The 22,182-nt window shown below is 51.8% G+C and overlaps 2 protein-coding genes across 8 annotated transcripts in view; one reads left to right on the forward strand and one right to left on the reverse strand.

The window, feature by feature from the left end:
- PDPR (pyruvate dehydrogenase phosphatase regulatory subunit) overlaps positions 1-9,478 on the forward strand; it is a 37,863-nt gene extending 28,385 nt beyond the window's left edge. For all 3 annotated transcript variants that reach the window (XM_058708205.1, XM_058708207.1, XM_058708206.1), the window contains 2 exons: positions 2,755-2,937; positions 4,995-9,478. In XM_058708205.1, coding sequence (XP_058564188.1) covers positions 2,755-2,937; positions 4,995-5,399 — 588 coding nt within the window. In that variant the 3' untranslated portion in view covers positions 5,400-9,478. The remainder of the gene's footprint in view (positions 1-2,754; positions 2,938-4,994) is intronic.
- On the reverse strand, positions 2,118-20,109 carry LOC131499824 (pyruvate dehydrogenase phosphatase regulatory subunit, mitochondrial-like). 5 transcript variants are annotated; one of them, XM_058708210.1, is made up of 7 exons: positions 18,919-19,152; positions 18,114-18,183; positions 17,925-18,031; positions 13,302-13,595; positions 12,012-12,145; positions 10,290-10,482; positions 8,042-8,122 (listed from the first exon to the last, which is right to left on the reverse strand). In XM_058708210.1, the coding sequence occupies exons 4-6, from the start codon at positions 13,523-13,525 to the stop codon at positions 10,292-10,294; spliced, it is 549 nt and encodes a 182-aa protein (XP_058564193.1). In that variant the 5' UTR covers positions 13,526-13,595; positions 17,925-18,031; positions 18,114-18,183; positions 18,919-19,152; the 3' UTR covers positions 8,042-8,122; positions 10,290-10,291. The 5 variants fall into 5 exon arrangements, 4 of the variants coding, with proteins under 4 accessions (XP_058564194.1, XP_058564195.1, XP_058564193.1 ...); XR_009256077.1 differs by lacking the exons at positions 17,925-18,031; positions 18,114-18,183; positions 18,919-19,152 and adding exons at positions 2,118-2,285; positions 19,898-20,106 and having other exon boundaries at positions 7,366-8,122; XM_058708212.1 differs by lacking the exons at positions 10,290-10,482; positions 17,925-18,031; positions 18,114-18,183; positions 18,919-19,152 and adding exons at positions 7,555-7,607; positions 19,898-20,104.
- Positions 20,110-22,182: the final 2,073 nt, after the last annotated feature.

The following is a 22,182-nucleotide window of genomic DNA, read 5'->3' on the forward strand; positions in this document are numbered from 1 at the left end:
ATTGTCTTTTAAGCGATTATGATTTTTGAAAGCTATTTTTTCTAGTCTATATCTCTTTACTAATTTATCTTACTATAGTTGTTTTTTAGTTGGGTACCTGGAATTTTCAGGGTTCAGTCTTATCATAGAGACAGTAATGGTTTTTCTTCTTTCTTAAGTTTTAATTCCTACAATTTCTTTGTCCAGTTGTGACAAGGAGTAGGGATTGTAGGCATCTTTCTTGTGCCTGATATTAGTTGTATTACTTTTATGGGGTTAGGCTTTCTTATAGTTACTAACTGAAGCACAAATTTACCAGGCCATGAAATTCCATATGCTTGTCGAGACAACTGTAACGACACTAAGATGAAGGGATTATTCGCAATTTGAGAAGAGTTGCTACAAATGTAGCTGATCTGCTGTCCCTGTACAGGTAGGGGCTGGTTCTGAAATGTCACCTGGGTGCCCTTGTCATGAATTCACTAAACTCGATCAAGAGTGGCTCCAGCAGGTTTGTTACTCGAGGCCTTGGTTTCTACTCATTTTCCTGGGCTGGTCTTGTTTTTATGATTTTCAGTGAGTCCACAAGGTGGTTTGTGCCCTGCCTGGGTTCTTTACAAGCTGGCTCCTGTCCTCAAGAAGGGTATACAGCTGCCCCTGGCAGAACATGGGGGTCAGGGGCACCGACCACCCACTCAGTCAAAGCTCCACATAGAAATTTTGACTCCTCAAAAACCTTAACTGCTAATAGCCTACCACTGACTACAAGCCTTACTGTTAACACACGTTTTGTGTGCTACACGTGTTGTATATTCTTCTAATACAGTGAGCTAGAGAAAACAAAATGTTATTAAAGTCATATGGAAAATACATTTAGTCATGTACTGTACTTACTGAAAACTCCACATCGAAGTGAGACACACATAGTTCAAACCCATGTTAACTGTACTTTGTCTCTTTGAGGGGAAACGAAAACATCCCCAAAACATGGGGACAGATGGCAGGCTCTTGTTTGGCTCACACTAAATCCCCAACAGCTAGAAAAGGAATATATGATGGGGACCTGCTTTTCTCATCTAATCCAAGACTAGTTAGCTGCTTCAAATCTTTATTCCCTGGCCTTCCTCTTAACGATTCAGTTGGAGACACTGAAGCAGTGAGTGCAACAGAGATGCTGGCTTTTGATGATTCTCGTTTGCTGTCCATCCCCATGGGCCTCCTGCCCCCACCATTGCTCATTCAGGTGTGTCACTTGCACGGGGGCCACACAGTGTATGGATTCAATAGCACAGATTCTCTCTTTCCACAACTCTTTTCAAGTTGTCCTGACCACCGTGGCCATTCAGTAGATGCCTCTTTGGCTGCAGGACAGCAACACGCAGGGCAGCAGACCCAGCCAGGGTACAGAACTGCAACACCAGTGAAGCCAGTTTCTTTTCCGTCCTTCCAGTTTTATTGAGATATAATTGACATATATCACTGTACAAGTTTAAGGTGCACAGAATGATGGACTGACATGCCCTGTGACATGACTGCCGTGGTAAGTTTCATTTTGCACCATTTATGTCTCATAGATTCGGGTGTCCTAGATCCTTGTGGGGCACAGGGTGGCTCAGTGGGTTAAGCATCTGAGTCTTGATTTCGGCTCACGTTACGATCTCAATTTGTGAGTTCGAGCCCACAGCATGGAGCCTGCTTGGAATTCTGTCTGCCCCACCCTGGCTAGGTCCTTCAAAAATAAACATTGTTAAAATGCTTTTTTCCTTGGGATGAAGACACTTAGGATTTACTCTTGTAACAACTTGTGTTACTTGTCACACAGCAGTGTCTGCTGCGGACATCAGGTTGGGTATTCCATACCTAGTTCTCATTTGTCTGGTAACTGAAAGTTTGTACCTTCTGCCTCCCTTCCTCCAGTCCCCACTTTCCTCTCCCCACCTCTGCCAACAACAACTCCAGCCTCTTTTTCTGCAGATCTGGGTCATGTTGTTTGCGATTGTACACATAAATGTGATCATACGACCTTTCTCTAATTAATTTCTCTTGTCATTTTGTCTTTTTAGTTATTAAAGCTAATGTAGTCTGTTAGTAGGCTTTAGACATCACAGAATATGTTTAAACATCACACAGTATGAGTATCTGCCTTCAGTTGAGAAAACTTTATTTAGGGTGTCTGATACTTACAGTTTCCAGGACCAAGAATAACATGAGAGGCTGGCCGTTGTGGGACGCGGGTAGGGTGTGCCGCCTTCCTGGCTCAGTCACTTGAGGGGGGGGGGGGAGGGCAGGTCTCTGAGATGTGCCATCTGTGGAAAAAACAGACATTGCCCATGGAGTCCTGTGTGACACACATTTCCCAGCACAGGCAATGCATGAGTGGGGACGGGGTGGGGAGTTGGGGCGAGAGCAGAGCTGCGGTGGCTAAGCGGACTGAGAGGCACTTGTGGGCCTGGCCGTTGACGGGGTGGTGAGTGTGTGTGTGTGTAGGATTCTCATTTGAGGACTGCTGTGTGCTTGGCTCCCTGTCCCAGGCTCCACAGAGAAGGGAAAGCTATGGGTCCTGCTTCCATGGAGTGTAAGTCGGGTTAGGGTGACCCTGGCTCATTATTCCTGGGCAGTGACGCTTCAGTTGCTCGAGGATGAGACGACCTGAGAATTTCATACACCCTCCTCCCTTGTTGAGGTTCATGGTGTCCCCCATTGGGTGCTGCCAGACACACTCCGTGTTGAATTCTGAAGGTGTGCGGGCTGCTGACCTCTCGTTTCTCCCTCTAGTATGCCCTCCACGTGTACAATGAAGTGATGAGTGTTGGGCAGAAATACGGAATCCGGAATGCTGGCTATTATGCTCTTCGTAGTCTTCGAATCGAGAAGTTCTTTGCCTTCTGGGGTCAGGATTTAAACACCCTCACCACACCCCTGGAATGCGGACGAGAATCTCGGGTGAAACTGGACAAGGTACGGTATCGGCATGTTCTGCCCTAGCAAGGAAGGGCTGAAGTGGAGGCCCACGAAGGGCCTCGGGTGGACGAAGACAGTGAGGAGTCCTCAGGATGAAAAGTGTGTCCGGCCTGATAGGAAAACATAGTATGTGGAGAACACTGGTTTTGAGCACCTGGCTTGCTCTTTGTTTTTTTTTGTTTTTTTTTTTTTTTTTAATTTTTTTTTTCAACGTTTTTTATTTATTTTTGGGACAGAGAGAGACAGAGCATGAACAGGGGAGGGGCAGAGAGAGAGGGAGACACAGAATCGGAAACCAGCTCCAGGCTCCGAGCCATCAGCCCAGAGCCTAACGCGGGGCTCGAACTCACGGACCGCGAGATCGTGACCTGGCTGAAGTCGGACGCTTAACCGACTGCGCCACCCAGGCGCCCCCTGGCTTGCTCTTTGAACCGGACCCCCCTGAGGTTGGAGTTGCTCCACCAACTGCAGCAGCCGTGTGCCCCACTCGGCTCCCTTTTAGATTGGCACTTGCAGGGAAGTTTTTCCAAGAACGTGCCACAGGTATTTGTAAAAATCAGTCTTCTGTTCAACAGACTTTTCTCCCCCAGAGTAAATAGGAACATCATTTTTTACAAAGTCCTAGGTCAAGAGGATGTTAGTGACAAGTCTCTTTCCCACCTCTGAAGCCCAGCAAACTGCACTCCCAGCTGCAGCAGCTTGTCTCTGCTTCGAGAACTCTGAGTATGCAAACACACAAGCGAACACTTGCCCACTTGAACCTGGATGGCTGGGCACCACACGCCTGCTGTGTTATTGCACTTTTTTGTTTTGTTTTGGATGTTTATTTTTGAGAGAGAGAGAGAGAGAGAGAGAAAGCATGAGCGGATTTGAAGCAGGCTTCAGGCTCTGAGCTGTCACCACAGAGACCAACATGGCGCTCGAACTCACGAGCCAGGAGATCATGACCTGAGCTAAAGTCAGGCTCTTAACCAACTGAGCCACCCAGGCGCCCCACACCTTGTTTTTTTAGGTTAAACCTAACAAAATACCTTAGCAGTACAAAATACCCCTATCAGTACAGGAGATTTCTAGTCGTCTTTGTGAGCAATTACGGATCACTTTTTCTCTCAGGTATAAAAGTAATGAATACTAAATTTTGGAAAATAGGGAAAAATATGAAGAAAATTAAAAATCATCTATTTTATGTTTTGTTTTTTTTTTTTTAATTTTTTTTTTTTTAACATTTATTTTTGAGACAGAGAGAGACAGAGCGTGAACAGGGGAGGGGCAGAGAGAGAGGGAGACACAGAATCCGAAACAGGCTCCAGGCTCGGAGCTGTCAGCACAGAGCCTGACGAGGGGCTCGAACTCACAGACCGTGAGATCATGACCTGAGCCGAAGTCGGACGCTTAACCGACTGAGCCACCCAGGCGCCCCTATAAGTTTTTTTTTTTTAATGCTTATTTTTAAGAGAAAGAGTGTGACTGGGGGAGGGACAGAGAGGGAGACAGAATCTGAAACAGGCTCCAGGCTCTGAGATGAGGGCAGCAAGCCTGACACAGGGCTCGAACTTAACAAGCCAGGAGATCATGACCTGGGCCGAAGCTGGACACTTAACCGAGATACCCAGGTGCCCCCCAAATCACCTATTTTATCTGTACATAATCACTTAAGAGTTTTTTTTTTACCCTGCTCATGTTTCTCGCACATTCAAATACATACATGTGTGGGTTTTCTCTTGAGATCATCTAAAAACATGGTTTTTTGAAAACAATTATAGCAAGTATTTTTGAATTTTTCTTCCTAAGTATTTTTTTTCTGTGTGGTCTTGTGGTTGAAATCTATGTTTACAAAAGAGAAAAATGTACACCCGTGTTACAGAAATTTTCTGAGTAGATCTTCTATATTGTGAATGCAGTTTTTTCACAAGGTGGAAAACCTACATTTTCCCCAAATCTGGGGAGTGGGGGCGCTGCCCCAGGGCAGGGACATCAGGGGACCCTACCCACCGCCCCTTCTGCGCCCAGCATCAGCACGTCAGCCTGCTCTCAGCATTGCCGTTCTCTCCTAGGGGATGGATTTCATTGGCCGGGATGCCCTGCTGCAGCAGAAACAGAACGGGGTGTACAAACGCCTCACTATGTTCATCCTGGACGATCACGACACCGACCTGGACCTCTGGCCCTGGTGGGGAGAACCCATTTACCGCAACGGGCAGTACGCAGGCAAGACCACCAGCAGCGCCTACAGCTACACCCTGGAGCGCCACGTTTGCCTGGGCTTCGTGCACAATTTTTCCGAAGACACTGGGGAAGAACAGGTTGTGACGGCAGATTTCATCAACCGGGGAGAGTATGAGATTGACATCGCTGGACACCGGTTCCAGGCCAAGGCCAAGCTCTACCCTGTCACCTCCCTCTTTACCCACAGGCGCCGAAAGGATGATGTGGAGCTGAGTGACTTGCATGGAAAGTAATGCCGGGCTCCCCTCCAGTCCCAGCCCTCTGCTTCCCATCTTTTACCTCCCGGATAGGATTTTAAGCTTCACCTGCTTTAAACCTTTGGCTTTGCAACCTCTCTTCTCCTTCCACCTTCCCTCCTCCCTTTTGCAGTGCAGTTAACCGTCTAATACTCCCTCTGGGCTGTTCTTCCAGCCCCCCACTCCACCCCTCTCAGATCCTCACGGTGACACAGAGCGTGTGTGACAGGCAGGACAGGTAAAGACTGCACTCGTGGAAGTGGGGAGCCAGGGGTCTGATTTCTCTGTCTGTGTCTAGAGGCAGGGGAAGCTGGTGGTAGGCAGGCCGCAGGGCAAGAGTCCAGCTCTGCGAGGCTGGCTTTTCTTGGAATAACCTGCTCATCTTGGCGGGTTGCTGTGGCTCCGAGGCAGCCCCTCGCGAGAGCCCGTGCTGGGGGTTGGCACCGATCCCTCTACAAGAGGATGACCGTCTACCTCATTCACCAGCAGCACCACGTGCCTGTTCTTTGGTCTGTAGCAAACAGCCGGCCTGGGACATCCCAGCCTCCCTACCGACCCAGTTACTAGACTTGGGGATCAGGGCCGCCCTCCTAACATTTCCTTCACGTCTCGCTGATCTCTAGAAGAGGGTCTGGGGGCCTGAGAAAACAAGCCAGCGTTTGAAAGGGAAAGACCATGTTGCCTTTTGTATCGATCTTCTTGGAAAATGTACGGCACAGGGGTGGTTTTCTGCCGTCCGAACAGTGCTGCTGCTTTCAGCTGCTCACTCTTCCCATCTTGACCTTCCTCTTCTCCAGGTGCATCTTTGTCCCCTCTCCTTACCTGCCCCTTCTGCAGCAGGCCCGCTCGGCGAACACTGCTGTCCCTTTGGAACAGGGAGGGTGTGCGGTCCTGGGGAGGAACTAAATCATGCTGGCCGTGCAGAGTTCAAGAGCTACTGGACTCTCAAGTTTTGCTTCCTCGGGCACAGAACAGACAGATCTGCACAGAGATGACCCTCAGGAGTCTGGGGAGGGTCCTGTGAGAGTCTGTTCTTCATCCAGCCACCTCTCTGTAGCTCTGGAATAGAAAAGGACCGGGCCCTCCACTCTCTTACGCAGTGTCTGTCTGCTAAAGGTGAGGCTGGGCTGTCAGAAACTTGTCCACCCTTTGCACTTAAAGTCCAATGGGGGCAGTTTATATGCAAAGTGCTGTCACAGATTTGAATGAACTATTGTCTTGATATCTTGGAAGCGTTAGCTCTGACGAGTCTGTCAGTCCATTATAGAAGGGCCTTTTGTTCTCCGTGAGCAGCTTAGAACTCTCACGTGTGTCTGCCTGCTCTGGCGTTTCTTTGGGATCTCGGTTTACCCCCTTCATCTGATAGATTCCCTATAGAAACTTCTTGTCCTCTGCCTAGCCAGCCAGTTCCTACTTGATTACTGATTGTAGTGTCCACTTTTTAAAAGAGGTCTTTGTTGATTTATTAAGGGAGTATGTGGTTACAACTGTTAGGGCCTTGCTAAGTGATGGGCTGAGAGATGCTGCCGCAAGGAGGGGGGGGAAGTTGGGGGAGAGGTGTCCCCTCGTAGGATAGGGCGCAGCAGCTGTGACACATGGGGGAGAGCAGGAATCAGGCACCTGCTCAACACAGGCATTAGCAGCAGGGGCCCAACTGACCAAGAAAGCTGGAAACATGCACTGTAGAGCTAAAGGTATCCCCTGCCCTGTACCACTCTCGCCTTTGAAGAATTTAAAAGAAGTTCTAGATTTATGTGTAAATTACATCTTGTCCATAAATAGGGGCACACTTTTAAGACTCGGGCAAGGTGTATATTTATTGAGTGCCCTGACACACACACTCAGCTTTCGGCACTTTAAAATTCACCCTGGAAATCTTTCTTGGTTAACAATGTGAATCTGGCACTTGTCTCGCTTTGGTCCTAACCCTGAAGTGGGTGACTCGTTCCTGACTTCAGCATACCTGACAGAACATCCTGCAGTCTGTCGTTCCCATCTTGGGTTTGCCTTGTGTGTCTGCTCCTCTGTCCCTAGAGATTCAAAGGATCTGGATGCTTTGTGAATGCGTGGCGGGACTTGGGTTTCAGATGGCTGGTACTTTTTTCTCTGTGAAATGATCCTTCATCACTTCTTGTGGTCTCTTGAGGGAGGGGCTCTGTGTTCTTCTGTCTTGTCCACATATTCAACTGGACAGTCTTGTTGTATCTGGAAACAGAAAGCGTGCCAGCCTCAGACTAACACAGAGCAAAAAGGGACAAGATCTACCTGCTTGGATAGCCTACCTGATGGCCTGTGCCCGGCTGGGGGGCCCTGTACCCCCAAATACAAGAGATGCTGTTCAGAACAGGGGCCCAGAGACCGTTAAGCTCAGTGAGTAACCTCAGTTATCCCGTTTCTGCAGGAGGAGAGTCCAGCTACTTGGACTCTCACCAGGAGACATGCTGTCCCTGGATTCTACCTTCTTAAACACACCAACAGTTTTACCTCTTTCCCTTCTAAAAGTGGAAAGTAACTCCACCTTCTTCCCTTACCCTGCCTCTGAATGCATTTGAAATGTTAACCCCGCCCCCCCCATCATAGAAGTGGCAGGAATGACAGTTTTCTAAAAGCGGTTTTGCTTCACTGAAGGGAGAACCCACCACCTTGATTTCGGGCTCTTCTTATCCTCTGCCTGATGAACGCACGTGCTGGCATCTGAGTCTTCACCATCCTCTGACAACCTAAGGGAGATAAAAGGGAATCTTCCATAAGCTGTAGTCCTGGTGGTTCTGACCCCAGAAGGCTGTGTCCTGGTACAACTGCACTGGCTTTGCTTTCAAGGGTTAGAGACCAGGTTCGGTGTTTTGCATCTTTGCAGCTGCATGGTCAGTATAATCAGCAAGGGTCCCCTTTAGTATCTGAGGTAGGGGTTTGGTCACTAGTGCTTAGTACTGAAGAACTTTCCATGGTTTTCATTTCCTTTCTGCACACCACCCTTAACCCACATGCCTCCCAAACTTGCCAGGAGCAGCTTTTCATCAGCATGAAAAAGGGAAAATTTGCACGAGTCAAGAAACGTCAGAGGGGATGATAGGGTAGGTGACAGAGTCTGGGAGCAAGCTCTGGGTCTCCTGGCTGTGCCTCTCCCCGCGACCCCCACCCTGGCCTCCATGCTAAGGTGCTGAGTTGTAAGGCTCCTCCATCATCCGTACAGGACCTGGGTTCACACTCCCTCATCACTACAGATGCACTATTTTTCAAGAGAACTATTTTTGTATGTCTTTGCCTTCTCTTTGTCCATTAAGCACCAGAGTTTAGTCATTGTATAATATGATTCTTGACTTCTGAGCAGAGAATCTGCATCCCTTGGAGAATTATACATTTCTTCATGGGCTTTCTTCCTCATATTTAGATGTACCTATTTTTATCCTTCGCCAACCTTCTGCCTTCTTGGTTTTCTGTCTCTAAAGGACAGAAATTACAAGGGGTGGGGAAGGTATTTTTAGTATCTGTTTCAAAAGATCTATGCCAGGATTTCCTTTGCACACCCGGAACTAGAGCTTGGAGCACCTTTCTCCAAGCCCGGTTCTCGTGCCTTACACCAGAATGTCCCATGGTAGGTGTAGACAGGAAGGATGAAAAGAAACTTCGCTCAGTCGGAGGGTTTCCCCGGCCACCCCCCATAGCTTCCCTTCCCCATATCAAACAGGGATAGAAAGTTTCCGCAGCTTGTTTCAATCAAGGGGTTTCTAGCAGCACAGTTAACACTTCACTCTCCGGTCTACTCTTAGGATACAGGAAAATGCCATTGTAATTATTGTACAGTGCTGTAACTCCTCCTTTACATTTGTAAATATGCAGTTTGCTCAGTCCCTTAGTGTGTAGTGACAGGTGCTGCTGAGGACATGTGAGGCACTTTAGGGCATGGGATCTTTCTCAGGAGCCCTGGTGACTTTAGGTACCCAGGGTGACTGAGCACTTCTGCCTCTATGAATGCGGTATTAACATCATGCCCTGTATTTCTTTCAAGCCAGATTCCAATTAAGATGTTCTCTTCATGTTATTAAGTTTGTAAATGAATAAAGAGACATTTTAATTACTCTGGTCATAGCAACTTGTGAAATGTTCTTCATCTCTAGTAACTTGATGTATTTGCCATCACAAGGGGTAAGCACTCCCCATAAAACCATTTATACCAAAGCGTAAAAAAAAAAAAAAAAAGAATGTGGAAACCAAGGTAAGACATAAGCATTATGTTACCCTTTGTGTAGGGCTGGCAGGTGTAGAGAAAGTCCCCAATTATCTGAAGTTACGGTCTCAGTCACTGGATCTGACCGCCCATCCTGCCTTACGGTTGATTGCACAGTAAGGAACCTGGCACTTGACATATCCCCCATCCGTGTGAAAGCCCACGCTGGCGTGGAAAAATGGGCTCTATATATATTCTTGCACACACAGTAGGAAGAGAAGAAAATGGAGAGGAGCACCCAGTGATCTTTCCCTATAATCTAAAAATGTAGTCACTGGTCTTTGTTTACTGACCTATTGTTGAGCAGCCACAATCTGTGAACTGAGACAGGCAAACATGTCTATAATAATCGCATGAATCTGTCTTCCAAAACCACTTGTTAAATTTCCAGATCATCGAATGATCAACATTAAATACAAAAGTACATCCCCCAGGCTCTGTGGTAATTCTGATATAAGGGTTCCTGAAACCCTGTGCACAGTGACATTGCTAGAATATCCCACAATGATTCCTTGAAGGGGACAACTCTCAAATGAGGTGTATCTCCTCCTTACTATCAATACCCCAGATTATACACACATTCCACACCATATTAGTAACAAGCAACTCTAGGAAGCAGAGCAGAGCCCAGCAAGCAGAATCTAAGCAAAAACACTTACCCTCAAGCCCCTCCTGCAAACGACAGGCCAGCAGAGTTCACTCCCACCAGGACATAGTAGCCCTGCAATGCAGGAGACTCGCCCATGATGCACCTCATGTCTGGGGTGAAGGTCTCGGAGCAGTTGACCAACTTCACGATCTCCAGAGTCTCCAGTTCTGGCATCCGACGCAGGAGGGAACTCAGCAGGGGCTCTGAGCCATAAACACGAGGCTCGGCAAAGCACGAGGAACTGAACCGGTGGACCGGAAGTCAGCAGTTCTGGCGCTGGGCCCATTACACGGACCCTCTGCTGACTCAATCCCTGGTAGATACCCGATTCAAGTACCGGTTGCCATGAAGTTAAATCCAACCCATGGGGACTCTTCCCGCCCGTCCCGCGCGTATCCCGCATCTTCCCTAACAGAAGCCCGAGACGGTGCAGCGGCAGGCACCAAGCACATTTACCATCTTCACTCGCGAGTCCTCGCCTCTCAAAAGCAAGCCTGGCCGAGAGCGAGGACACCACGGGAGTCGGGCTCATCTACCGGGCAGGGACCAGGGTGAGGCGGCTGAGGCGCCCGCTCTCAGCACTGGGCCAGCGCAGGGCCGGCCGGGGAACCCTGCTCACGTGCCCAAGCGTGTACAGCCTCTTCCTGCCTGCCTGTAGCTCCTCTCCTGGCATCTCCCCTTCTCCACTGCCACATCGACCCGATCCTGTTACAGGACGCTCATCTTAACCCAGAAGTGGCAAACAAGGTCACACTGCACCAGAGTACGAATTATATGAAAGGGAAAGCTAGAACACCGTAGTCTGTCGTCAGAATCTCTAATGATTATAATCTCACCTTCCCCAGTGGAAACTGTGTCATATGCCACATAATTCCCAGTCGGCCGGCAAAGTGAGCCACAGGCCGTGCGTACCCCGTGACCACATGGCAGAGCCACCTCAGCTGGCACACAGATCGAGCCACCGTCCTTGTCAGGAGGAGTCTTGACTTCTCTGTGATGTGAATCACGCAGGTGTTCTTAAGAGCAGCCCTGAGCTACACGAGCGACTAGGCCCAGCTACTCGCTTAGGACAGTTCCCGCGGCCGCCAAACGGTTTCACCAGCTACGACACAGGCTCAACCCTGGGCTTCTGGCTAGTCCATCACCTCGCAACAAGCTGACAGACCTGCTTCCTACTTGTTATCATTTGGGACCGCCCCATAGCTTGGTCTCCCCGTTCTACCTGCTCCAGTCGTATTCGGCTCACGATTCCCCGGGTTCTTTTCCCTTGGTGACGCACACAAGGGGTAACGTACGCTTAAGCTTTACAGTCACAAATATCCTTAAGCGCAACTGGTGACATTCAGTGGCCCAGACTACGATTTCACTGTCAAGCACCAAAACTTACGCACTTCCTTCTCTTCCTCATTCAGGAGCCAGATGTGGCCACCTAATACATACTTCAGAGAGCGAACTAGGAAATGGCACAGGAAAACTTTCACATCATAGGAATTCTGGCATCTGGATAGGATCCGAGATAATGACCGAATCCCCTCGATAGATAAGGAAACGGGAGACAGCTCAACACGCTCACACACTTGCCCGAGGTGAGACCAGGACGAGTGCAGAGCTCGGACTGAAACTCAAGCCTCAACTAAAATCCCCAGGCAGGCTTGGCGTCGGACCGCATACGGTACTGAGTAAACGAGTCCGGGGCACAGGCAGACCAGTAAATGGCAGAGTACCTGCTTACCTGTTTGGATCCCTGTTTCTTGCTCTAACTGCTGGTAGAGTTTGTTGGAATAGTCTGCCATCTTCTGCTCGATGGTCAAGTGCCTGGCGGTGCTCAGGATGCCGGCACAGAACCTCGTAGAGCCAGCGGCCAGCCTGCGGGATGGATCCAAAATGTTATTAGGTAGGCTCGCATATCTGTGAATGCAACTAGTTCAAAGACCCTCGTTACTAGCACCGACTGTGATATCAAAAGATGGAAACCTAAATATCCCGACAGGAGAGGGATTTCAAATGTTGGCGTTCACCTACACGACGGGATGCCGCGCGGCCATAAAAAAGGCGCGAGAATGCTCTTCTGCAACAATATGGGAATCCTAATGAAAACAGCACGGGAGGAGCACTACTTAATGTGCTACTAACTTGTACAAAAAAAGAGAAAAAAATAGCAAGTGAAGACCCACGTACACATGTACACACTGACCAACACGTTTGCTTATATACACGGGGGGTGTCTGGAACGACACACTAGGAACTTAATTTGCCTCCAGCGAGGGAAACTTCAGCTAGAAGTCAGGGATGAGAAGCAGACTTTCCCTGCACACTCTTTTACAGTTTTTAATTCTGAATCGTGTAAATGCATTGCCTATTCGGAGAGATTTACAACAGATTTGTTAAATGTCATTCAATTTCCGGTAGGCAATAGAACAAAAAAGGACTTTAAGGGGAAGTGAGACAACTTGTACCAAGTGTGAACCTTAGTCAGTAATAAGGTATCCATACTGATTCATCATATTTAACGGTAACCCCAACCTAAGATGTCAGTCCCAGGTGCACACAGGCGTGAGGCACACGGGAACTCGGTACAACCTTTGCATTTGTTCTGTAAATCTAGCACGGCTCTAAAATAAGTTAATTCAGTGGGGGAAAAAAAGGAACAGAAATAAGACAGGATGCAGCCAATTTCATTTCAGCCCATAGAGGGAGCTCCAGAGCCACGGGGTCTACGTTGCCATTTGACCGCCCCTACCCAGAGAACAAGATGGTAAGATGTGCCCGGACCCTGAAATAAAACGCACCCTCTTCGGATACTCGGCTTCGCGGCATCTGCCACCTGTCTCAGAGCCCAAAAACACGGGTATTGCACATCGTGAAACCATGGACAGGAGATTTCGCCTTTCCGTGACTGTTCTCATGCTACTTAGCGACAGGTCAGCCACTGCCGGGACAGGTTACCGGGAGCAGAGGGGGTGAGGGAAGCCCACGCAGTTGGTGCAACATGGCCCCAAGCCGGGTCCCGTCTGGTCCTTACCTGCCCTGCTCCAAAAGGACAATATCCTTCCAGCCCATCTTGGAGAGGTGATAGGCCACGGATGTGCCCATGATTCCACCGCCACAGATGACCACCTGTGCCTGGGCAGGCAGGGCGACAGAATGCGCCTCGGCAGCTGGCGCACCGCTTCTCCCCGACGACCAGTTCTGCCATCCTCGGCCGGTCCTTTGTCTCCGGGCCACCGACAGCAACCGGGAAAACATCACGTCTGTCAGTCAGCAGCTCGGAGATGTGCTCCCACTCGGCCAAAGAGGAGATTCTCCCCAATTCAAACTAGACAGAGAAAGCAAACAGATTTCATTCCACTGTGCTCAGTGCGCCGGATTAGTGACAAAAGAAAAGGAGGCAACAGAGAATGATAGTCATCACGCCTCATCCAGACAGAGGCACAAGCACATGCAAAGGCCCTGAGGGGAGGCACACCTTAAGGAGTCCGAGCACAGAAGGGAGGCCAGTGTGCCCACAGCTCGACGGCAAGGCACAGGCGACCAGAGACGAGGCCGGAGAGGCAGGCAGAAAGCAATGACACAAGCGCTTGGATGCCTCACGAGGAGCTGGGATTTTACTCCAAGTGCAAAGGAAAATACTAAAGCAGGGAATGAAATGATCCGATACGCTTTTCCTAAGATCAGCCTGGCTCCACAGTGGGGACTGGACTGGAGGAAAGGCAGGGCTAGGAAGCTACCGCAGGAGTCCAAGAGGGAGGGCACGGTGGCTCACACAAGGATGGTGGCGGTGGAGTCAGAGCCATGACTGGATTGTTGTGGATGGTGAAATGACAGTACTTAACTTGCCAACAAACCGGATGTTAAGATGGGGAGCGGGAGAAAGACGGACGATGGCAAAGTTTCCAGGTTAAGCGACGGGTGCCACTTCCTAAGGTGTGAAGGACTAGGGATGCGGAGGGAGGCGGGAAGGAGAGGGAGAGGGAGGCGGTGAGGGCGCGTGCGCGCATACCGAGGTGTCAAGGGCGAGACACCTAGCAGGCATCCACGTGGAAGTGCCAAGCAGCTAGATAACCAGGCCTGAAGGCTGGGGAGGACATGGGGTATCCGGAGACCCGGCAGTCTGAGGAACAACTCTGAGGCTCCCCAGCAGGCACAGCTTGGCAAGAGAAAGAAAGTACTGGACGGGGGACTGTGCGCTGGGGCAGACTCACAGAGCGTCCAAACGGATGAGCGGCGGAAAGGGAACCGGGCAGAGGTGTCGCAGAAGCCGAGAGAGGAGATGGTTCACTACAGAGGGTGGCCAGGGATGGAGCAAGACGGCCATGTGCCTGCTGGGACTTGACGACACAGAGGTCCTTGGTGTCCTCAAAGAGGACATTCCCAGGGGAGTGCCAGGGACGAAGTACGGACTAGAGCAAGCTCAAGAGCAAGGAGATGAGGGAGTGTGCACAGCTTCTTCACGTGCTGCCCGGAGGGAGCAGAAACCCCAGACAGGAGGAGAGAATGGGGGCGGAGCAAGGCTATTTGTCTATAAAGGTGGGAGCCACGGAGACTGTTTCAGGGCTGGCGAGAAGGGCCAGGAAGAGGGAAAGAGGTGGGGGAGGAAGGAGAGGCGGTGACAAAGAATGAGGTCCTGGAAAGGGAGAGAGAAGAGAAGAGAAGAGAAGAGAAGAGAAGAGAAGAGAAGAGAAGAGAAGAGAAGAGAAGAGAAGAGAAGAGAAGAGAAAACGAACCCAAAGCCGCAGTGAGGGACGGCGTGCCCCGCGTCTGCACAGGCCACGGACTGGAGACGCCAGGTCCCACGGCCCCTTCCTGAAAGCAGGGGAGGACCGGTCATGGCGGGCTTATGACGAACCACGGGAGTCACAGGCTGCGACCAAGCTCATGTCCCTCTGAGATGACTAACACCATGAGGTAGATTAGGGAGCGGACCGGTTCAGGCCACCAGGGAGAATTACTCTAAGGGCATAAGAGGACTGTTCAATTTTTAAGAAACTGCAGACAGCCCTGTGGGCGACGGCACGGTCTCCGAGTGTGGGGAGACGGCGACACTTCAGAGGAGAGCCCTGGCAGCCCGTGCACCCACCAGCACGCCGCTACCAGCCCGGGACCCACGGAGGGCCCCCGACGGCCCAGGTCGTCCAAGGCCAAGGTGTGGGTGCCCATCCATCAGACAGGATCTCAGAACTGAGACCGAGCAAGCCTCCACTGCGTCCCAAGGAAATCCCATCCAAGCAGGGCTGATTACTTTGGCCACCTTGTGGTGATCTCCAGGCCTCACCTCCTTGGTCCCCGCCAAACCGTCTCAAGACAGAAGCTTCTCCACAGCCAGACTTCCCACAATCTCATCTCCATATGACCAATTCTCTCTCTCTCTCTCTCTCTCTCTCTCTCTCTCTCTCTCTCTCTCTCTCTCTCTGCTGTCCTCCCCTCCAAACCTCTCCACCGTGTCCTCCAGAACATCCTTTCCAAACTGGAACACGCAGCCCTTCACCTAGCTTCTCTCCACCTCTGCTTCAACAGAGACACAGCTCTACTGAGGGAAACGCCACTGCCACGTGGCCAGCCCGTCCCACTGACCTTGCCATCAGGAGGGGGGGAGGCGGGCACCCTTCTCCCTTCAGAACCATTACCACTTGGTCATGCTTGAAAAGACCCTGTTCCCTCATGGCTCACACTAGCAGGCACCCCGTAGCGAGCCCCGGGCCACTGCGTGTTCAGCCACAGGCAGATGTCTGTCGACATTCAGGTGCTGAACCCACAACACTGCTCCTCTCCCAACCTGGGACCCCACCTCCTTCCTTCCTTCCAAACGCAAAACCTGTCTCCTCAACCCCTGAAACTCCACCTGCATCTACGACCACCTCTTCCTTCAACCTCGTAGGGTCAAAAGTTGATCCCTCCCCACGTGCCCTGGATCCCTCTCTCTCCTTCCTTCCCTTGACTCCGCTCCATCAACTGTCCCCTTCCACGTACCTTCAGTGTCCCCTCCAATCCTCAGCATTTTAATATGCTCAAGTCCCTCCCAACTGACTTAAGAAATACAAGAAAGGCTCCATAACAGTCTTCCAATGGTGATTTTTAATTTTACAAATTCTGAATTATAAAAATTGTGGTCTTTGTAAACAACACAAACGTAGAAGGAAATTAAGATCTCCCATCATGCAAAATACTCAATTCCAGGGCTGATGAAATTTCCCCAGACTTATTTATCTTGCAGCACGTGCTCCCCTGACATCCACCCGTGTGCCACCACCTGTCTTAAAGTCCTTTTTGTTACACCTCAGTGACTGCACAGTCTGCCGGCGGGTTACACCAAAATTTACTATGACGTCACAACCTGTCTTTTTCACTTGACAAGAAGGGCTTCCTATGGTATCTGTCACTTTCCCCCCTTTCCACCGTCCTGAACCCAAGCGGTTAAGCTCCTGTCCCGCATGCCGGAATACTGCTCTCACCAAGAATGCCACTGTTGCCACCTTCCAGGGACACTGGGCCCATCTCACTCACCCTCTCCACAGCACTGAACACCGCCGATCGCTCCCGCTACTCACGCACTCTGTCCCTGTTTTATTTTGACACCGACTACCCCGGTCACATCTACACCGCCTTCTCTCCCCTGCCCATCCTTCTGTGTTGCTGTCCCTCAGGGTGTCTGGGACCAGCTTCTCCTCTCAGTTTGCCACCCTCCAGGGTCATTTCACGCGTACCAAGACTGACGCCTAAGCCCACAACAGCCCCGAGCTTTACATCCGCACCTCGAGCTGAACAATGGCCATGTCCACTTGGGTTCCCGTGGGTCACACCGAGCACATCCAGAAGGGAAACCCACCTGCCTCAATCTCCAAATCTGCTCCACTTCTGTGTCCCACAGTGACACCATACACAAGAATCCCAGGTGTCACCCTGGGTTCCTCCCTCTCTCTCACCTCCTCTATACGGCCAACCGTCATGGACTAACAATTCCACAGGCGACAGTTCCCTCAGACCATCGACTTCTCTCCCTCCTCACTGCCATTACCTGAGTACAGACCGCCATCCCCGCTCAGATGAAGGCAGAAGCTTCCCGACAGGGCTTCCGCACACCATTCTCCCCACCACCCCCCCCCCCAATCCTTCCGAGGAGGGGCGTGGAGGGAGGCTTCTCAAATGAAACTCTTGTTCACACCCCTACTCAAAACCCTGCAATGGCTTTCTGATGCCCTGAGGAAAAAAAGCATTCTCCTGAACAGGAAGTGTGCAAGATCCTTCATCATCAGGCTCATTCCTGACCTCTGGTCTCTTTCTCTCCTCTCCAGCCAGATGGACATACTCATAATTCCTCCAACAGGACAGGCATTGAGTCTCTCTGAAACCCCCAGGATCTGGGCACACTGTTCCTTCGAACCACACGGCATAGTTCCTGCCCCCCCTGCCCCCCAAACATGGATAATCCCCTCAGCTCTCACCCTGTTTCGCAGCTTATCAGACCCCCTCTCCCCCAATACCGCCTCAGGTGACTCTTCTGTGTTCTCCCACAACACCCTGCACTTCTCCAGCACAGAGCCTCCCACACTGTCACGGCCTGTTTGCCAATCAGGGAAACGGCACAACGACCCCGCTGAAAATGCAGGCTTTGGGGGCAGACAGGTATGGGTCTGAAAATCTCCCCCACCTCTCATCAGCTCTATGGCTCTGAGCAAGTCATTCCATCTCTGTGCTCCAGGCTCCTCATCCACAAGGTGAGCTACGAACACCTGCCTGGCCGGGTTGCCACAAAGACTACGTCAGACAATACAGGAAAAGCATGGTAACTGGCACCCGACAAGCACTCAGTAAGTGCTAGTTTTTAGTCTCCTCTTACAATGGAGCTCTCTGGGAGCTGAGACCAGTTACCGCTTCAACGTGATTCTGCCGGCATTCAGGGTAGGCACCTAGGAAATATAATCAACGGAGGAATGAGAATATACAATAAACGAGATGGGAAAAAATTCAGTGAGGACTCTGAGATCTTGAGGCTAGGCTCCAAGATTTCAGGGGATATCTAAATCACATAGAGTAATTTTTTAAAATTGTTTTCGGGTTTTTTTGTTTTTTAGAGAGAGAAAGGGAGCCAGCAGGAGCCGGGGAGGGGCCGCAGAGGGAGAGAGAGAGTATCTTAAGCAGGCTCCACGCTGAGCATGAAGCCGGATCTGGGGCTCATCCCACGACCCTGGGATCGTGACTTGAGCCAAACCCAAGACTGGGACACTCAGCCAACTGAGCCACCCAGGCCGGTAGAGAAGAATCTGAAGATGTCAAAGACAAAGAAATAAAAGGTGTAGCCGGGTTTAAAATAAGTTATATTTAAAAACAAAAAAACATTGGGGCGCCTGGGTGGCGCAGTCGGTTAAGCGTCCGACTTCAGCCAGGTCACGATCTCGCGGTCCGTGAGTTCGAGCCCCGCGTCAGGCTCTGGGCTGGTGGCTCGGAGCCTGGGGCCTGTTTCCGATTCTGTCTCCCTCTCTCTCTGCCCCTCCCCCGTTCATGCTCTCTCTCTGTCCCAAAAATAAATTAAAAACGTTGAAAAAAAAACTAAAAACAAAAAACTAAGATGGCCCTATAATATTCTCTCCCTCTAAGAAGAATCGCTAAGGCAACCTCAATATTGGGACTGGTTATGCTCACACCTGCTTACGACAAGAAGAGCAAGGGACAGCTCCAAGTCCCTCTGGGTTGTTCCCCTGTATGGTCCCAGCGTGTGTACAAATGGGCCGCTGGCCACAAGGAAGCCTAGTGAGTGGAGCTCGACCGACACACTTCCCACTCTTGCCTCAGCAGAAGGGCCACCTGGGACATTTCTTTCAAACAGACAGACAAAAACCCCAACACTATCCCAGGCTCTTTCTCTGGAGAGTCTGATCCTGCTGGTCCCGGGGGAGTAGCTGTCAAAACGTGCCACCAGGTGATCAGGCAAGTTTAAGAAATTAATACATATCCCTAGCGCTGGAAAAGTGTGCCCCGTGGCCCGGCACCGGCACACCTCCTCCCCTTCCCACCCTCCCCCCCCTCCCCCCGCGTGCCCGGAGGTCACGCTTACAGAGATTCCCGAATCTAATGTGAATGTCCTTCACAGGGGTCCCGAGTGACCAAACATCACGAAGACAGTTCACCACCCTGGCCTACACTTTTCCCGGTAACTCGCCTTGCCGCACCCTGCAGCAGGCGTACAAGTTAGCGAAGCAGAGGCGGACCGCACGTCTCCAGGCGGGAAAACGATTGCACCTGCAGAGGGAGAAGGGCGGGCGAGACCAGCCAAACCCGCGCCAGGCGCTGTGCAAGCCCGAGGCGGGGAGCCCGAAGCGAGGGCACCCCGGCCGCTCTGGACATCGGGCTGAGCCGCGGACGCCTGGAGCAGCCGGAGCGCAGGCCCGGGGGCAGCCGTGCACGGGGCCCCAAGGCCCGGACCCCGGACCCCTTCGGCCGGACGCCGCACAGCCGCAGACCGACTGAGAGAGACGAGGCAGACCCACTCCCGCCCCGGGCCGGCAGGAGCGACAGGAAACGAGAGGCGGCCGCGACCACCCCCGAGGAAGACCAAAGCGAAAAGGGGGGCGCTGAGACCCGCGCGGAGGGGAGGCCAGAGCGGCCCCGCCGCCGTCTCCTTACCTCACGGGCCGCCGCGGGCTCCGCCGTCAGCAGCACCCCGGCGGCAGCGGGACAGCAGCCACAACAGTTGCCGGGGGTCCCGCCGCCAGAAACGGGGCACTGGGAATGGGAAGGGGGCGGGGCGGAGGGAGTAAAAAGTTCCGGGGAAGCGGGAGACCGCGACCTTCCGCGCTTTACGGCCCCCGGCAAGGGTACGCCCGCGCGTGCTGGCACACGCGCACGCGCGCGCCGTGACGTCCCCGCGGCGGCCCCGCCCCTGCCACGTGGGGCTTGTTTGGGTCTCGCGAGGCCCCGCCCCGGGAGCTCGGCCCCCGCCCCAGTGGTCCCGGCTGCTTTCTGAAGTGTGCAAGAGGAGCGGGGATGCTGCGGTGGGTCGCCGGCCTTGCCGGGGTGTCGGGAGCGCGGGGCTTCGCTCTGCCCTCCAGGCGCCCTGCCGCTTCTGTCCCCGAGCGGGTCCGCGGCTCAAAGCCACTCCAGTCCCTGGCGCAAAAGGGCGGCGTGGACCGACAGTCCCTTGTCTCTGGAAGGCGCTCGGCTCTTCCTGGGCCAGGCTCTAGCAGAGCGTCTGAAATCCGGTCTGCGGGCCTGGCCCGACCTCGGAGGCGGGTTTAGCGACCCTGAGCTCTGGGCGGGATCTCACTCTGCACCTTCCTGGCTTGCCTGGGCCCGAGGAAGCGGAGTCATTCACTCCATCTTCTGAGAAGCCTCCCGTCCAGTCCTCCCTTCCTATCGCTTGGCCCTGTTTTCCTTCCCTCGTGGAACTCATCACTGTCTAAAGTATGTGTTCGCTGACTGCCTTTGCCACCAGTTGCAGGTCCCGGACCCTGTCGACAGAACCTCAATCTCAGGCACGGCAGCACTTGCAGCAGCGCTGGGCGCGTGGTCCAGTCAGTATTTGTTTGAACGGGGAGCGGTCTGAGGGCACGGCCGCCACTGCACGGTGGGCCACACTCTCCACTTCCCGGTCTTGGGATTGAAGCCCGTCTTGCCACACGAGCCAGTCTTGTTTCCTTCTGGCCTCTGATGATGGGATTCCGCAGTGCACAAGAACCGGAGGGCTGCTGCCATTTGGGGGGGGGGGTGCAGGAAAGCTCAGGGACCCCGGTGGCACCAGGCCGGCCCACAACCTGCATAACTGTCTACCCACTGACTCGCCAGTTAACTCACATGCTACATTGCACTGGGTTCTGGCTGCCTGAGGATGGAAACTCCGCCTCTTGCTAGTCTGACACATAAAAGTTTAAGACATTCTGCGCTTCTGTGCAGAGAAATTCTTCAGTATTTTAGCTCGTGGCTTAGAGCTTGGTGTCGCCTGACTGCCCAAAAGGGAGAGGAAAGAGACCAACCCATCTGAGGTTGTATTCTTGAGGACGGCCCAGATGTGGCAGTTTGGGGAGAAAAACTTCACAAGTTTGCCTGATGAGTAGTTTCGCCTATGCCATTTTCAGGCTTGTGAATTGGGGAGAAACCTAGTTGTCTGTACAAAATGGTGGGTGAAATGAAGTGATGGTGTTGTAAATTCCATTCTGTTTACGTGCAGTTAAGTTGTGAACACGCTGTACGCATTTCTCCCTGCTTACCTCAACCATCACTGTTTTTTTGATGTTTATTTATTTTGAGAGAGGGAGAGAGAACAAGCGGGGGAGAGGGGCAGAGAGAGAAGGAGAGAGAGAGAGAGAGAGGATCCCAAGCAGGCTCTGCACCACCAGTGCAGAGCCGGACGCAGGACTGGGACCCACCAACGCTGAGATCATGACCTGAGCCCAAATCAAGAGTCAGAGGCTCAACCGACTGAGCCACCCAGGTGCCCCTCAACTGTCACTATTTTACATCTCCACGTTCAAAGGCTAAGTCCCACGGCTCCTTTATTGTCGACGTTGATTCTTGTACTTTCGAGGCTCTCATACCCACCAAATGCCGTATTCTTCAGGAGGACTGACTGTTTTGTCTTCTGGGCTTCTCCTACTCCATGAAACATCAGAGTGACTTCTTGTACAATACTTCACAGAGCAGACCATCCCATGCACAATTACACGTCTTGACAGGACTTTTCACTCGTGGTATTTGGATTCACCGTTGCAAACATTCTGCCTTCTTGGTTTTCTGTCTCGCAAGGACTGAAATTACCAGGGGTGGGGAGGATAGTTTCAGCATCTGTTTCAAAAGATCCATGCCAGGATTTCCTTTGCACACCAGGAACTGGAGCTCGGAGCACCTCTCTGCTCCAAGCCCGGTTCTTGGTTCTCCTGCCTCACGCCAGAATGTCCCACGGTAGGTGTAGACAG

The sequence above is a fragment of the Neofelis nebulosa genome, chromosome 17 (assembly GCF_028018385.1).
Source record: "Neofelis nebulosa isolate mNeoNeb1 chromosome 17, mNeoNeb1.pri, whole genome shotgun sequence".
Taxonomy (NCBI): domain Eukaryota; kingdom Metazoa; phylum Chordata; class Mammalia; order Carnivora; family Felidae; genus Neofelis; species Neofelis nebulosa.